The following is a 17,166-nucleotide window of genomic DNA, read 5'->3' as shown; positions in this document are numbered from 1 at the left end:
AACGCGATAGTCTTTTAGGCGCGTGTTTAATAATTTACTTTCTTAAAACTTGGGGTGTGCATTTCATGCGACCCAAATCCAAATCCCAAAACGTCAAATAAGATATGTTCCGGATTGTGGGTGCATTTCATGTGACGCAGTCCAAAGACATGTTTTAAGCGACGTTCACATTCCTAATAATAATAATTAATAAAAGTGGTTAAAAGATAAAATTTGCACATGGTTCATAATTGTATTAAACATCAGATAAACAAGCCGAATATAACAGTTGAGCGACCGTGCTAGAACCACGGAACTCGGGAATGCCTAACACCTTCTCCCGGGTTAACAGAATTCCTTATCCGGATTTCTGGTATGCAGACTGTAATATAGAGTCATTATTTTCCTCGATTCGGGATTAAAATTGGTGACTTGGGACACCCTAAATCTCCCAAGTGGCGACTCTGAAACAAATAAACAAATCCCGTTTCGATTGTCCTTTAATTGGAAAAACTCCCCCTGCGCCTCACGGGCGCGGAAGAAGGAGGTGTGACACTTGTGACACCGGGTTCTGGGATGATCACAGGATTTTTCAGTAGTTAAATTTTGTAAAGACACCCTCTTTTATACAACGGAGTTTATATTTATTATTTATTTGTTTAAAGGAAATGATTTCAAAATAATTTAAAATGAGAGATTGCTAGTAAATTTTAGTTGGCTTGCCTAACAGAGGTGTCCGGCGCCATCACTACCCTTAGTGGAATTTGGGTCCTGACAGTATGTTAGTGTAACCGTATATATAATAGACTAAGTTAAAATTGATCTTCTATAGTATATAGGTTAATTTTGAACAAAAAATATGCCCATCATGCTACTAAAAACTTAGATACACCAAATAGCTTATGTAATAGCACACATATGGTATATAGAAGTTTTGACAATAACATCCTACATGCAAAAATTATGATACTGGTCAATGTGCTTCTAATTATATGTTTATCCATGAATTCAACTTTCGTCTTCCGAAACTAAGGAATATCCTTTTAAATTGTGTGAAAATAATTTTTAGTATGTTTATGTTTTTGAAAATATAATAAATAAAGCACAAGGACAAACATCCTATATATTGGACTATATTCACCGCAATATATTGTAACGACCCGGGCCCACACTGTGCATATATTATCCGCTTTGGGTCCCACCCGCACGGTTTTATTCTCCCCTAGTCCCACTAGGGAAAAGACTTAAGCACATATAAGTCCAAGTCTTACTAATATAGCCCAGGACTCCCCCTCTCTTTTCCAATATGGGATTCCTGCGAGATACAGTCCCACTGCACTCACCCCACCAACAGGAAACAACGTCCTAGTTGTGGGTACCCACCCATTGTACTAGGTGAGAGTCGGCTCTGATACCAACTGCAACGACCCCGGCCCACACTGTGCATATATTGTCCGTTTTGGGTCCCACCCACACGGTTTTGTTCTCCCCCAGTCCTACTGGGGAAAAGGCCTATGCTCATGTAAGTCCAAGTCTTACTAATATAGCCCAGGATTCCTCCTCTCTTTTCCGATATGGGGTTCTTGCGAGCTACAGAACCACTGCGAAAATGCCTGGGTAGAAGGTATAAATTGTGTCCTTCGTGATTTTGAGCTATTTTCACCATTTCTAATTCGGCTTGGGAGCTTTTTGGACGATTTTGAAGAGGAATTTCAAGGGAACTTCATTGAGGTAAGGAATTTGGACATAAAACTCGTTCCTATGCTATAATTTCGCGGATTAAAGCTATGATTAATGGAATTTAAGGGCAAAAATTGAGGAAATTAGGGCTTGGAAACTTAGACCTTTGCTTGAGGATTTGAAGGACCATTTGAGGTCGGATTACAGAACTTTTGATGTATGAACTTGTGGGGAGATACGGAATCTATTGATGTAAAAATTATCGAATTTCGAGACGTGGGCCTGGGGGTCGGGTTTTGGTAATTTCGGGTTTTGTGTCGTATATTGGTTTTTCGCTTGGACTTCATTCCCTTAGCATATTTTGATGACGCGATTCTGATTTTGGATAAATTCGACGCGAGTGGAGGCCGATCCAAGGGGCAAAGGCGTTGCGAGCTAGAGATTTGACCGGTTCGAGGTGAGTAATGCTTGTAAATGATTTTCTGAGGGTATGAAACCCCGGATTTGCACATTGTGGTGCTGTATTGAGGTGACACACACGTTTGATGACGAGCGTGGGGTTGTGCATTGTTGGGGATTGTGACTTTGTCCGTCCCGAATGACTATTTTACCACGTATTTGACTGAAACTTATTTGCTATCATCATGATTTGGGATGCATGCCATATTTGGGCCTTGTGCCAACTATTTGAACCCTTCGGGGATTTTTATTGATACTTCCTCACTATTTTGACTTTATACTTTAACTCAGTCGTGATGTATTTCACTGTTTTCATACTCAACCATGTTTATTATGTTTTAACACTTAAATGATCTTTTAAATGATATTTTGGGCTGAGAATCGTGTTTTTACTATTGCCCGAGTGGCTTGTGAGGAATTTGACTGAGTAAGGCCGAGGGCCTATGTTGTGAGGAAACATTTGATATTGATTATGAGGCCGAGGGCCTGCAGTATGTACGCCATGAGATGACTTGATTGATATGAGGCCGAGAGCCTAGTGATGATGCCACAAGATGGCTTAATATTGCGTTTGGGCCGAAAGGGGCCCCTCTAGGAGTCTACACACCCCCAGTGAGCGCGGTACCCATCGTGATGTGAGATTGAGCCCGAGGGACTGGTATTGTTCTGAGATGTTGCCCGAGGGGCAAATATGTTGATATTGTGCCCGAGGGGCGAACCTTTATATGTTTATTTTCAAAATTGACTGTCAATTACCTGCTTAATTGTTGAAAAAGGATTTTCATGAAGTTAAATTTGAGTTAAAGGATTTTTACCTATCTTTCACAGGTTTACTGTTTTTAATGGTTTTACTGCTTCATTATAGCATGCTTTGTACCTTATGTGATTTCCTGCTTTCAGTCTTTATTCATGATTATTACTCACTGAATTGGAGTACTCACTTTACTCCTTGCACCCTGCGGGCAAATTCAGGCACATCTGGTCCAGCTATTGAGTGCTGATCATTTCCGACTCAGGCAGATCCGAGGAGTCTCTAGGTAGTTGTTGGCGTTCGCAGCCCAGAGCTCTTCCCTATCTTATTCCTTCATATTCTTAGTTTTCTATATTATACTCTGTAGTTGATTGGGAGTATTCCGTGTTGTTAGATGCTCATGACTAGTGACACCCCGGTATCGGGCTGTGTTGGGTTATTTTTCGCGAGTTATGCTATTAACTGCTTAAACCTTGGTTTATTTGATCATGCTTTAGACTCTTCCTTAATGCTTAACTGTTCAATACTGAAAATGGTAGTGTCGACTGGCCTTGTCTTCATGAGAGGCACCATCACGACCGGGTCCGGGTTTAGGGTCGTGACATATATTTTTTTGCACGAACAACTGTATGTTGCACTTTCAAAAGGGATATCAAGATCGACAACAAGGGTTCTGGTTAAGGCAAAGCAACCAAAGCATTATGAGGAAACATACACAAAAAAATATTGTCCACAAATAAGTGTTCGTTAAGATACCATTACATTAAATACTTTTAAACTATAATACATAATTATCTAACTAACATGATAAAATTGATCATTTATGTAAGTTATGATGATGTTCTTTTATTTTAAATTCATGTATTATGCTAATGTAATATTTTTGGTATTTAGATGATTGTTGTATTACTAAACATTAAAAATTTCTTGTTAATTAAATTTTATTATTTCTTTATATAAATAAATATTTAAACCATCACGTGCTAGTATTAACGTACAACCATAGATACTAGTTTCCTAAAACATAGCGGCGTTCCATCTCAAATTGAATGGTCTTATTTCCTATTAGTCGACACAATTTTTTTTGGAAGCATGTCTAACTTATCAAAAGTTTCAGGGTATCCGCTTTACTCTTCTCTTTAGGTGTGACGACCCGGCCAGTCGTCTCATGAGTTACCACTCTGTTTCCCCCATTTCTGCTTCTTTATGCTTTGTTATCTGTGTTTTATGTGATCGGGTTAATCGTTTGAGTTCGAAGAGGATTTGGTAAGAAATGAGACACTTAGTCTCTTTTAAGAAGGTTTAAGTTGGAAAAGTCAATCGGATGTTGACTTAGAGTTAGAGGGCTCGGATGTGAGTTCTGATGGTTCGGTTAGCTTCGGGAAGTGATTTATGGCTTAGAAGTGTGATCGGAATGGGTTTTGGAGGTCCGGAATGGAATTAGGCTTGAATTGGCGAAGTTGAGATATGATTTCCGGTTGATAGGCGAGATTTTGATATAAGGGTCCGAATTGAATTCCGATAGTTGCTGTAGCTTCGTTGTGTCATTTGGGACGTGTGTGTAAAATTTCAGGTCATTCGGACGTGGGGGTTGGGTTTTTTATCAAAAGCATTTTTCGGAAGATTTTAGAAACTTAGGCTTGAATTCGATGAGTTTTGGGTAATTTGATGTTGTTTGAGGTCTTTTGATGATTGGAACAAGTTTGAATAAGGTATTGGGTCATGTTTGTGCTTTGGTTGAGGTCCCGGGGGCTCGGGGTGATTTTGGATGGTTAACGGGAAGAATTGAGACTTAAGAGATTTCAGAAAATTGCTGCTTCTGGTGTTTTCACACTTGCGGCTTGGGGACCGCAGGTGCAGTGTCGTACATCCTAGGGTGTAGGCCGTAGATGCAAGATTTGGGCTGAGGGTCAGGAACCGCAGAAGCGGAGTTTTGGGCCGCATCCGCGTAATCGCAGATGCGGAGGGAGTTCGCAGATGCGATTTTGGGCTGGTTTAATGAATTCCGCAAAAGTGGAGGTTTGACCGCAAATGCAGTACCTTAAAGCGGGTTTTGGACCGCAGATGCGGAAATACCTGGGCAAAAGGTATATATTTCATCCTTCACGATTTTTTGAAGGGTTTAACCATTTTTAACTCGGAATTGGGAGCTTTGGGCGATTTTGAAGAGAGAAATCAAAGAAACATCATTGAGGTAAGGATTTTGGACTTAAAATACATTTCTATGGTAAAATTTCATGATTTAGGACTGAAATTAAGGGATTAAAGGACTAAAAATGGAGGTTTAGGACTTAAGTTTAAGAGGCCTTTAATGGAGGATTTGAGGGGTCATTTGAAGTCCGATTATGGTATTCTTAATATGTATTAACTCGTGGGGAGACGAGGATTCTAATGATGTGAAAATTTCTGAGTTTCGAGAAGCGGGCCCGGGGCTCGGGTTTTGCTAATTTCGGAATTTTTGGTATTTTTCGATTGTTTTCGCTTGGGCTTTTTTCCCTTAGCATATTGTGATGTATTCGTTCTGATTTTGGATAGATCCAACGCGCGTGGAGGCCGATTCGAGAGGCAAAAGTGTCGCGAGCTAGAGATTTAGCCGGTTCGAGATGAGTAATGATTGTAAATGATGCTCTGAGGGTTTGAAACCCCGAATTGCACATCGTAGTGCTATATTGAGGTGAGACATACGCTTGATGACGAGCGTGGGGTCGTGCACTATTGGGGATTGTGACTTGGTCCGTCCCGATTGAGGATTTTACCGCGTATTTGACTGAAACTTATTTGCTATCATCATGATTTGGGTTGATTGCCATATTTGGGCTTCGTGCCAACTATTTGAACCCTTCGGGAATTTTTATCACTATTTCCTCACTGTTTTGACTTGTTACTTGAACTCAATCATGATATTTTTCCACTATTTTTACTATTAAGCTATTCTTTCTCAGTTTTCAAGACTTAAATGATATTTTGAATGATGTTTGGGCTAAAAACACTATTTTACTATTGCCCGAGGGGCTTGTGATGATTTTTGGACTGAGTAAGGCCGAGTGCCTATATTGTGAGGAACATTGACACTGATATGAAGCCGAAGGCCTGAGATACATATATTCGCCACGCGGTGGCTTGATTGATACGAGGCCGATGGCCTATATTTGATGCCACGAGATGGCTTGTTGTTGCGCTTGGGCCGTAAGGGGCCTCTCCCGGAGTCTATACACCCCCCAGTGAGCGCGGGTATCCATTGTGATGTGAGATTGAGCCCGAGGGACGGAAATTGTTGATACTGTGCCCGAGGGGCGAACTTCTATGTGCTTACTTTATCTTAATTGTCTGTCAATTACCTGTTTATTTATTATAGAAGTATTTTATTCTACTTTTCATTGGTTTACTGCTTACAAATTACTTATTTGACTGCTTCATTATGGAATACCCTGTGTATACGTGTTTTCTTACTTTCAGTCATTATTTATATTTATTACTCACTGGGTCGGAGTACTCACATTACTCCCTGCACCTTGCGTGCAGATCCAGGTGCCCCAGAGGTCGAGTGAGAGCTTTTCAGTCGTTCAGCATTTGTCGGGGATTTCGAGGTAGCTGCATGGCGTCCGCAACCCTGATTTCTCCCTTCTATCTTATTACTTTTCCGCATTCCTAGACTATCTACGTAGTAGGTTGTTTAGACTTGTATTAGAGGCTCTAGACTTGTGACACCAGATCAGTGTTCATAGACTTCCGCATATCTAATTTGCTAATTTACATACTTATTATGATAATTGGTTATTAAACCGTATTAGCAAATGATTTATTAAGAATGAAAAAAATGGGTTGTGGTTTGATAGTTGGTCCGACTTGCCTAGTAATGTGATAGGCGCCATCACGACCGGTATTTGGGATCGTGACACTAGGGCAATTTGTTTAATATATTCAAAAAGCCAAAATTAAGATAAGTGCCCATAGATTCCCTAATACTATAAACCAAATAAAACAAATTTTCAAAATAGTCGTAGAATGTTAAGCGCACATCTAATTCAAGTGAGTAGGCTATTTAGCAATTCATAAAATCGTCAGTATTACAATTCATCTCGCACGGTGTGCTTTAAGTGGGATAAGTAATTCAAGTATTATAGAGTAGTTCCTATTTGCAAGAACCAAAAAGAGACCTATATAGCATTTATCACAAATAGACCTCTTAACCTGCTCTTTCCACAGACCACAGCCACCGCCGTCCGTTTATTGCTATAAATTTTTAGCTGCAATTTTGTTCATCTTATGATGCCCTTACCCACTAATTTTTTGGAAGAGTTTTATAAACATGAATAAAGACTGTGAAAGATAGGTAAAAATCCTTTAACTCAAATTTAACTTCATGAAAAGCCTTTTTCAACAATTAAGCAGGTAATGGATGGCAACGATAACCTGTGCCTCTTAACCTGTGCAATTCAGATTATATTCCGGAAAGTGTAATGGATGGCAACGATAATAAGCAACTTACCTAATACAGTCAGATGACAATGAGCCAATAACAAACAAGACCACCAATCTCACTCGTAATCGATCTAATTACTTATTTTATTCCTCATTATCTTGTCCATGATCTACCGCACTAAACAGTCTCTTTGCTTTCACTCTCCCATTCCTTGGTTTGAAACTGGTAAAAAATGGAAGAATTGCCAAGCTAAACAATAAAAACCATATTCTTTGTCCCCAGGCCAACCAGAAAAGCATTTCATAGCATATTCTGTTACTTCAATTTTTTTGAGAAAATTTTGTTACTTTTATCTAATTAGTAAACATGGTTGCTTAATCAAATAAACGTTGAAGTCACGACCACAAAAAATCCTTTTTCTTTCAATATAAGCAAATGCTTTATTAATCTGGCACCAAGAAGGTGCGGTGGTCATGTATAAAAGGTGCACAAACACAGAAGTCACTATCGGTAAAAACAATCTGTGGATATTTGAAATTCAAGTAGCCCAGTGCTATGCATGCCATTCTCTGTCACCATAGTTTTCAATAAGCCGAGGTGAAGGCAAAGCAAAATGCATACAACAAGTGCTTCTAATGTTTGATCTTGTAACAAGACTGTCAACAGACAACACATTTTATACAACCCTATCAAAGAAAAATGAATGTCTACTAACAATGTTACAGCTTATACCAGAGTAAATCCACTCTGTTGGAATCAAATGACTGCTATGACAAAGCTGCTGCATGATCCCAATTCTGAGAAAAAAGAAAATGGAAAAGATAAGCTGGTGAAATAAAGTTGCAAAAGCACCGTGAACATGAGCAAAAAATATGGATTGCAATCAAACTTTTTCAAGTTGCAACACCACCTACTCCCCCGGGAGTGGGTGTGTGTGGGGGGTTGTGTTATCCCTTAAGTTCGTTATCTAAAGAGAGTGTCAATATTCATGTAATTTTCAGCACCAATGATGTTAGTCTGAAACAACGCCAAAATTTAGCATCAAGAATGTTCCCAAAGACTCGTAATAACCAAGCCTTTTATTCAGACAAGCTCTTTCTAGAACTAATAGCCCGCCCAAACTGCAAAAACTTATTTTGAGAAGTGCTTTTTTTTTTTAAAGTGTTTTTCTCAAAGGTACTTTTGGTGAAAAGCAGTTTATGTTTGGCTAATTAGTTTGAAAAGCACCCCTGAGCAGCAATCCTGAGCAGCAATTAGTGTTTGACCAAGCTTTAAAAAAATGCTTCTAAGTGTATTTTTCTCAAAAGTACTTAAAAAAGTGTTTTTGGATAGAAACTACTTTTTTTCTGCTTCTCCAAAACTGCTTCTGCATCTGCTTCTCCTCAAAAGCACATTTTTCAATTCCAAAAGCTTGGCCAAACACCTCAATTTTTAGCCAAAAGTGCTTTTGGCCCCCCAAAAAAAAAAGCATTTTTGGCCAAAAAGAAGCTTGGCCAAACAGGCTATAAAGCATTAAACTCTTCTGCCAGTAGTCAAAGCAAACCGCCAGAAAGCAGTTAATCAACAGAATTATGATTTGGCCAAGATGACATTGGTTTGAGATATATAGACATCGCCAAAGTCTTCTATCTAAGCAGCATTACACATACTCCTCATTCAGTTCGGTCTTTAGATATTCTACCCAGAAGCGTTCTAGACATTGCAGTACTTTATAATTGACCAAATCCTCTCAAAGACAGGCATAACGTAACCAATTATAGCCTATAGTACAAATTGAGACTTCAAATCCACAGGCAGAACCATTAACAGTCTTCTTGTCGGAGTAAAAAACAATTCTAGTCAACCTTAGTTTCTCTAAATCAACACACAAAGGCAACTTAAATCTCACTAATAAGGTGGCGCAATGTTTCTGATGAACGAAGTAACAAAGATGTACTACATCTAAAATAGATTTCTAAATCCACAGGCAGAACCAATAACAGTCTTCTTCTCAGAGTAAAAAAACACAATTCTAGTCAACCTTAGTTTCTCTAAATAAAAACACAAAGGCAACTAAAATCTCACTAATAAAGTGCGCAATGTTTCTGGTGAGCGAAGTAACAAAGATGTACTTCATCTAAAACAGATTTCCAGATCATGTCATATCTAAACTAATAACTCCATGTGTAGTCACCGCCTTTATAACTCGGCAAACTGCATAATCTACAATGTCAAAACTTGTTTGACAATGTTAATAGCGTAGCTCTTAAAGAAAAATCCGGAAGTAAACTATTGCCCTAATCTTAAAGAATCTTCTTCTGTTACCTGCCCTCTAATGATGTTGGGCATATTTATGTATGTTTAGATATTACATTATTCACATTCTTACCACTTTTTAGTTGTATTTGATGTTGAACATGCCTAACTTAGCTTGAATATCGAGTACTACAACAACAACAACGCCATTATAGTCCCACAAGTGGGGAAAGCTTGAATATCGAGTCTTACACTAATTTGGATGTTAATGGATGATAGGGGTACATGGGAGATGGAATTTGGAGCAAGAAACGAAGAAATATGGCAAGGAAGAATTCAATGCCTAGGCCACTGCTCCACCACGGTGCCAGTAGCACGCAACACTTAGGAATTTCCAGAGAGCAATTTCAGCGCCCATGACCACCGCCCATGGTGCCTGTAGCACCCAAAACAAAATGTGCAAATTTTCCACCACGCTTAGTGGTGCGTCGCGCCCCCTAGGGCAATCAAGCGTAATCCCTATGTGAATAGGAAGGGGTTTGTCTTAGATTTTCCCCAACTGCTTGTAAAAGGACTCTAACCTAGTTTGAGGGGAGATTCGACTTTTGGAGGAAGAGAGGATGGCTAAAGCAACTAGGGAACAAATTCAATCCTAAGCTTTTCTTCTCTTTTTCTTTTCTTTAATATTAAAGTTCCTTAGTTTTAGGGTGACGGTGCTACATGATTGTTGATGTTTGACGCTTGAATTGACTTATCATATTGGTTAGCTTAATTATTTGATTGTTTGGCCAACTAACTATGAATGCTGAATTGAACTCGGAAATGGAAATTCTAGATTGCAATAGGATTGAATAAAGCAAATTCTTGCACCTAGACCTCGGGGAATGGATTCATAGTTAGCGTATGAATATACCTAATCGTCTTGCTTGGTTATTAGCCAGGAATTACTAAAGCGTTCTTGTTAATTCTAATTCTATAAGAATATAGGCATTATTTTAACTTGAATTGGCGAGTAATGATTCAATAAATTCTTATGAGCAATACTAACTTTGTCAACCAATAAACCAAAAAAATTAATTAGTCAATTTATGTGAGTGACTCAACCGGATTGTTAAATGACCCATAATCTCTAGAATACTTTGTCTTATTGAATTTTACAACCTAAGTTTGCTTGTTCGTTTTCTTTACTTGTTTATTTTCTAGTTTCGTAGTATTATTAGTTACTGTATAAAACCAAAAGGTCATTCATCCATTGAGGAAAAGAACAATCCTTATTCCCGAACTCAATCAAGGTTATAACTTATATTCCTTTTGCGAGGAACAATTGTCAAGTGAATGTTTTCCAATAGACCACCCCATCCTTATCCATCAAAAAGCTGCTATTGGTATTTTCAATTGCCAATATCTTATTTATCATCGATGATTCCAAGGTTAAAACTTGCATGGGGAACTTTTAGATATTGTTGTTAGCTCAAAATTTCATCAACAAATCTTTCGGTACTTTAAAAAAACATGCAATAGACAACCAATATAGCAGAATTACACTTACAACAACAACGACCCAGTATAATCCCACTAGTGGGGTTTGGGGAGGGTAGTATGTACCCAGACCTTACCTCTACCCTGACAGGTAGAGAGGCTGTTTCCAGAATGGCACTTACCTAAATTAAAATAAACAAAAAAATAACAGATATCACACAAACAAAACACACAGATACTGTATTCAATAGACATAAATGCAATTTGATAACATTGCATGTTTATTCATATATTAACACACATACACAGATATGAAAGGTTAATACCAAAATACCACAATGCTTATAGAATTACAGCATACTTTCTTCTTTTGTAGTTCAAGATAATTCAAATACAATACTTTATTACATTGTCAAAGCAACCGACACAATTACACAAAGCAATTACTACATAACAACTTTGATTCTCATAGTTGCTTCCTTGTCATACTCAATAGATGTTATAACACTAGCAAACAAACACTCGAAATGCACAATTGAAACAGGTAAATTGGGGGGAAAACAAGAAAAAGAAATTTTACCGAGTAATGTAGAATTAAACGGGGAGTTTATCAACGGAGGTAGGATTGGTTGCAGGGGGTAAAGAATCGAGGTGAGAAGGTAGTGTGGAGACCATGAGAGGGCGATCTTTAGCTTCTTCCTCATCCTCGTCGTCGGATTCGGAGGTGTTGAGATTCACACACGAGCATCGTTCTAAAGATGCGAAAAATGCCGACGCAACGCTCGTACCGAACCACCTAGCTAAACCGTCGAGCTTTTCGTATGACATGATTGATTGAATTCTGCAAAATTTATGGATCAAACAGAAAACCCTAATTCAGCGAAGAGAGGGATTTGGGCGAGGCGAAAATGGTCAATGAGGTGGTGGCTTTCTTCTGAATATCAGCTAGGAATTACAATTTGTCTTTATCCTAACTGCCAGATGTCGATCCTTGGTTTATTCTTGGCCCACGTCTCTTGCTGCGTTTTAGGGTGGTCTGATTATGCAACAACTCATACACAGTTACTCCCTACTCCCTGCCTTCACTATATTTGTGTGCTATACTAATTTACTTTTATTTGTCTATTTTAGCGTATCAAGATAGATCATTTTTACCTTTATCATTAATTATTCATTATTCAAAATTTTTTAAAATTTTATCATTATTATGGATAAAATAAAATATATACTTTATTTATTTTTTCTTAAAGTAAGTGCAAAATTAAAAGTAGACAACTACAAGTGAAGGGAGGGAGTAAATATAAAAATATAGTATTTTATTAGATGACGACTTTGATATATATTAAAAACTAGTATATTCTCTATAATTTAAAATATGTATCTAAATTTTAAATAATTAAAAATAATTTTCGTATTATGAAGGTTACTGTTACCCAAATTTTGCAATATGCCCTTTTTTTCCTTTCTTTTTCTCTTTTCATGACTAATTACAAAGGACATACGAGTTGAGATACTTATTAGAAATTACCTCAAGACTGGGGGAGGTTGAAAAAAATCCAATGTCCCTGAAGTCAAAATTCCTTATGTGACACGGGCTCCAAATTAGTACAGTTTGGTGTAAAAATATCATGAAGTTAACGCATCAATACTAGGGAACTGCTTAGTGCTTATGCTTGATATCATAGTTCGTCCACAATTGCTAAAACCATGAGGAATCTTGATATCTTTCTAAAGCAAGGACAACTTGATAAAAGAGATGGATATTGTTGCAAGCAAAGTAAAGCATCATTGTCCTTGCACATGAAACCTGATTGCCATAATTTGAATGTTGACACACATGATGAAACCAAACAAGATGTTGAATCTAATCCCTAAATGGAACCCATAAAGCAAGAAAGATTTCAAGTACAGCTGTTAATATGGTCGGGTCAGCCCACGTGGGCTTTAGCAATTGACGGGCTGGGCTAGTCCACCATTTTAATGAGTTTTATAATGGTCAACCCATCCCGACCTTATGTAGGCTACGGGCCCTCACGGGCCGGTCCATCATTTTTTAAAATATGATTTTATATTTTTTCTTTAAGTTCTAAATTTAAAAAAGATAAATATTTAAAAGTTAAAAAAATCTTATTGGTTCTAATATATCACAATAAAAGTTAATAAATATTTTGAAAAGATAAATATTTTTAAAATAACTTTTTATACGGTTCTAATATATCACAATAAACACTAAAAAATTAATGACAAGATTATATTTCATTCACTGAAAGTCAAAACTCAAAATAAACTATTCAAGATAACGTCCATGACGCTTATGGGATATCCAACACACCATCTTCATCAAACACATTTGAATCCGCTTGTGAGAAGATTCTCTTAACATCTTCACTTTCATCTACATCTACAATTCGTATGTAATATTAATTAGTTAAATATTAAGAATAACAAAATTTTTAAAATTAATTAACGATTTAAGACTTTGATCTTTTAATATGATGAGCTTAATAAACTTTAAGCTTGGGATACTCTTCTTGTTATTTTTTATATCGTATATTTTTTATACTTTATAAATTTTAAATACGTATTTTTATTAGGCCGACGCACCGGCCCAGCCCAGCCCCAATCAAGCCCCACGGGCCACGGGCTTACTTGGGCCAGGCTTAAAAGCCTCGTTTTTAAATGGGTCAAAAAATTCTAGCCCAACCCTGCTAAATCACGGACTGGGCTGACCCATATTGACGGCTCTAATTTCAAGATTCAATCAGCACAACAGATGGCCTCTATTTATATAGGCTCTTTTCTAGTTATTCAGGAACATTAGGCTTATATATTCTTTCCCATTTCAGGTGTGGAGATCCCTTCCTATATTGCCATTTCAAATGCTGCATTTTTGTCTATGAGGTATAGACAGAATGTAAAGAAGAAGACATTCATTCAACTTTGATGTACAAAAAGTGAGCAGCCTTAGTTCTTCAAGGTTAAAAATTAAATAGAAACAGAATATCAGACCTTTATCTTGTCAACTTTCCTACTGCCAATAAATATCAGGGAGTTTATAAAGCTGAATAACAGAGTCAAGGGTGCATCCCATCATATCTGACCATTTTAAGGATTGACAAAAATTATGAAAAGCTTCAATTTAAGCACCCAGAGAAAAAAAACAAACAAGTTTCTTTTCAAGCAACGAGTTTATTGCATTTCGTTACACATTGGCAGTAATTTTCGCCTTCAATTGGAATAGTTTCAGGGAGGTGTAATATTTCTGGTGATACAAACCGAAAAGACATGCCTATATTCTATTGCATTCAACACATCTATCACAAAATCTATCTTATTCTATGCTCTAAATTCATAAGATATATCAACTGGTACGTGTTTTGACGAGTTAGATTGAACGAGAAACTCAAGTAATCGTCATAGATAAACTACTAATCCATTAATCTGAAAATTCTTTTATGAACTGACAGGGCAATAATATTGTGAACCATAGAACTACACAAGTATGTATTACACATCATGTTCTCAAAAGACATGTTGAGTGGAATATTCAGTAATCAGTGCTATCCTGACAAGGATCAAACTTTAGAATTTGTGGCAACAATTGGGCTTCTAACCACATATTTACCTCCCTTTTCCATCCATCTTAAAGAACCATGAACCAAGAAATCATTCATTAGTTTTGGACATTCTATCCTCAGCTTGTAGCTTTGCTTTTCATACTTGTCTTTGAAAACCAACTTTTCAGGAACAATACTAACTTTAAGTCCAGGCATTGCTGTCAGCTCGGCTGTATATTCTGACACACGTTCTCCGACATTAGTCACTGTCCTCTTGAATTCTTGTATTCTTGTAGGATCCAACTCGCTGCTATTCACATTGAAATAGGCAATGAAAGATGGATAGTTTAGGTCCAATGATGGGTTGGGGCAAGTATAAGAGGACCTAGTGATGGTTTTTATCTGCTTGGATGTGAGATTTAGAGCACAAAGAAGATTAATGTAATCTTGTGGTGTCGTATCATAGATGAGTCCAGGATCTATTGCCTTGTTAGGATTGATATGGCCAGCTCCCATAGCAAGAGGAGTGGCAGCAGCATTCTCTGGACGACCGATGTCTTGGATGGGGTTTTGTGTATTGTCTAGAACATCTGCTGTAGTCATCATGGCCGAACGAATGGCAGCTGGGCTCCATTCAGGGTGGGCCCCTTTAACAAGTGCAGCTACACCGGCAGCGTGTGGACATGACATTGATGTGCCAGATATGATGTTAAAGATATTGTGAAGTTCAGTATATAGACTAACAGATGATAGTGGAGACCATGAAGCTAGTATTAAGTGACCAGGAGCCATCAGGTCAGGTTTGAGGATGAACGGGCAGGTCGTTGATGGCCCCCTCGAACTAAAATGTGCGACAGCTGGTGCTCGTCCGACACCAATTAGTGTCCCTTGAAGTCCAATCTTTGCTTTTGGTGAAGAAGTGTTGTTAACATATTTCAAAACTTGATCACCATCTTGGAAATTCAGAAACACAGATGGGAATTCTGTTTTGAGGTATTCGCCCAAGTCAGTGACAAAGTCATTTGTTATGAAGATAGCACCAGCAGCATTTGAATGTCTCACATTTTCAACTTGTTTCCCAACCAATGAGTTTTTGTCAATGCAGACCACAAATTTGTCTGTAACATTTTGCAATTCCTGCTCATCTAAGCAATTCTTGACAAGAATAATAGAAATATCGTTTGTAGAATTCCCAGGGTAGAGAGATAAACCAGTGACTGAAACTCCATTACCAAGAGTTAATATCCTGATAACGTCACGGTCAACCGTGCTAGCAGCAACAGAGAGAAACCAAGGTGCCTCATTGCTCAAAGATTGATCGAAAGGCCCAGAGTTTCCAGCTGAAACGGAAACAAATATGCCTTTCTCCATGGCAGAAAATGAAGCAATAGCGATAGGATCTATATATAGAGGAAATGGAGAAACTGCACCAAATGACAAGGATAAGACATCACAACCATCCGCAATTGCCTGATCCAATGCAGCAAGAATATCAGAAATAGTACCGGCTCCATCCCAGAGAGCCTTATACACAGCCACATGAGCCATTGGTGCGACGCCTATAGCAAAACCAGGGGCATAGCCAAAATAAGACGCACCCTTTACAAGACTTCCAGCAGCTGTAGAGGAAGTATGAGTTCCATGTCCCTCTGTATCACGGGCAGAATTTCTCGTGATGGTAAGATTCTTCACTTTAGCAAGTAGGCCTTTGTTGAAGTAACGAGCTCCGATGAGTTTCTTGTTGCACAATGAAGAATTAAACTGAGTGCCAGTTTGACATATTCCTTTCCACCTTGATGGAACTTGAGTCATCCCATCATCATCAAAACTTCTACTCTCCGGCCAAACCCCTGTATCAACTACACCAATGATAACATATTTGCCATAATTTGACTTTGGCCATGAACCAGACATTGAGTTTAGGCCAAGGAAATGGGATGAGTGGGTCGTGTGAAGTTTAACTGTCATGTCCTCCGACGAAGAAACATAGCCTGGAGAATTCTTCATGGCTTTGTACTCGGAAGAAGAAAGACTAGCACTGAAACCATGCATAGCATTCTTATAAGAATAGATTAGTTTAGAGGAAGCGAGGGTGTTTTTGCTGCCAGCACTTGAACTGTCTAATACAGAAGCAAGAGTAGCCAAGTACCAAGAATGAGGGCTAGAAAAAGCTTTTGGCATGGCTGATGTGTCCATATGGATTATATAACTATCGGACTCAGCCATTGTTGATGGAAGTAAAAGAATTAGGATGAGAAAGAACCAACGATACGCGGCAATAGGATTAGCCATGTTTTTTAGCATTAGATAGATGGAGGAGGAGATGATTTCGTAAGCAAAATTTTGTTTACTTATATAGAGGGAGAGTTATGAGAAGCCAAGACCATCAGTCATAATGCTCAACTTCAATACATTCAGTATCCACAGACTTGAGCTAATAATTTAGCTGGTACAACTGAAGCTCTCAAAATAAGTGGTTAATCAAAATCCTACGACAGGTATCTGCTGTGAAGAATGATAAGCCAAATTCTGGAAATTTAAAACAAACTTTTAACTTTTACTAATCTTTTCCTTATTTAGCTCTTTGTTGTTACTCTTCCTTA

General features: G+C 38.0%; 1 protein-coding gene and 1 long non-coding RNA gene across 2 annotated transcripts; both read right to left on the bottom strand.

Moving 5' to 3' along the window:
- Positions 1–7,797: 7,797 nt before the first annotated feature.
- LOC104245350 (uncharacterized) lies at positions 7,798–11,946 on the bottom strand. Its single transcript, XR_011406210.1, has 2 exons — positions 11,587–11,946; positions 7,798–8,089 (listed from the first exon to the last, which is right to left on the bottom strand). It is a non-coding gene; the product is annotated as an uncharacterized lncRNA (long non-coding RNA).
- Positions 11,947–14,581: 2,635 nt separating this feature from the next.
- Positions 14,582–16,857, bottom strand: LOC104245349 (subtilisin-like protease SBT3). Its single transcript, XM_009800940.2, has one exon. It carries the CDS (start codon positions 16,853–16,855, stop codon positions 14,582–14,584), a length of 2,274 nt encoding a protein of 757 aa, XP_009799242.1. The 5' UTR covers positions 16,856–16,857.
- Between the last annotated feature and the right edge of the window lie 309 nt (positions 16,858–17,166).

Source organism: Nicotiana sylvestris, chromosome 3, assembly GCF_000393655.2.
Source record: "Nicotiana sylvestris chromosome 3, ASM39365v2, whole genome shotgun sequence".
Lineage (NCBI taxonomy): Eukaryota > Viridiplantae > Streptophyta > Magnoliopsida > Solanales > Solanaceae > Nicotiana > Nicotiana sylvestris.
This window is presented reverse-complemented; position numbering and strand designations above follow the sequence as displayed.

Excerpts from the sequence above, each read along its gene's own strand:
- LOC104245349 (XM_009800940.2), bottom strand. The coding sequence starts at position 16,855 with ATGGCTAATCCTATTGCCGCGTATCGTTGGTTCTTTCTCATCCTAATT.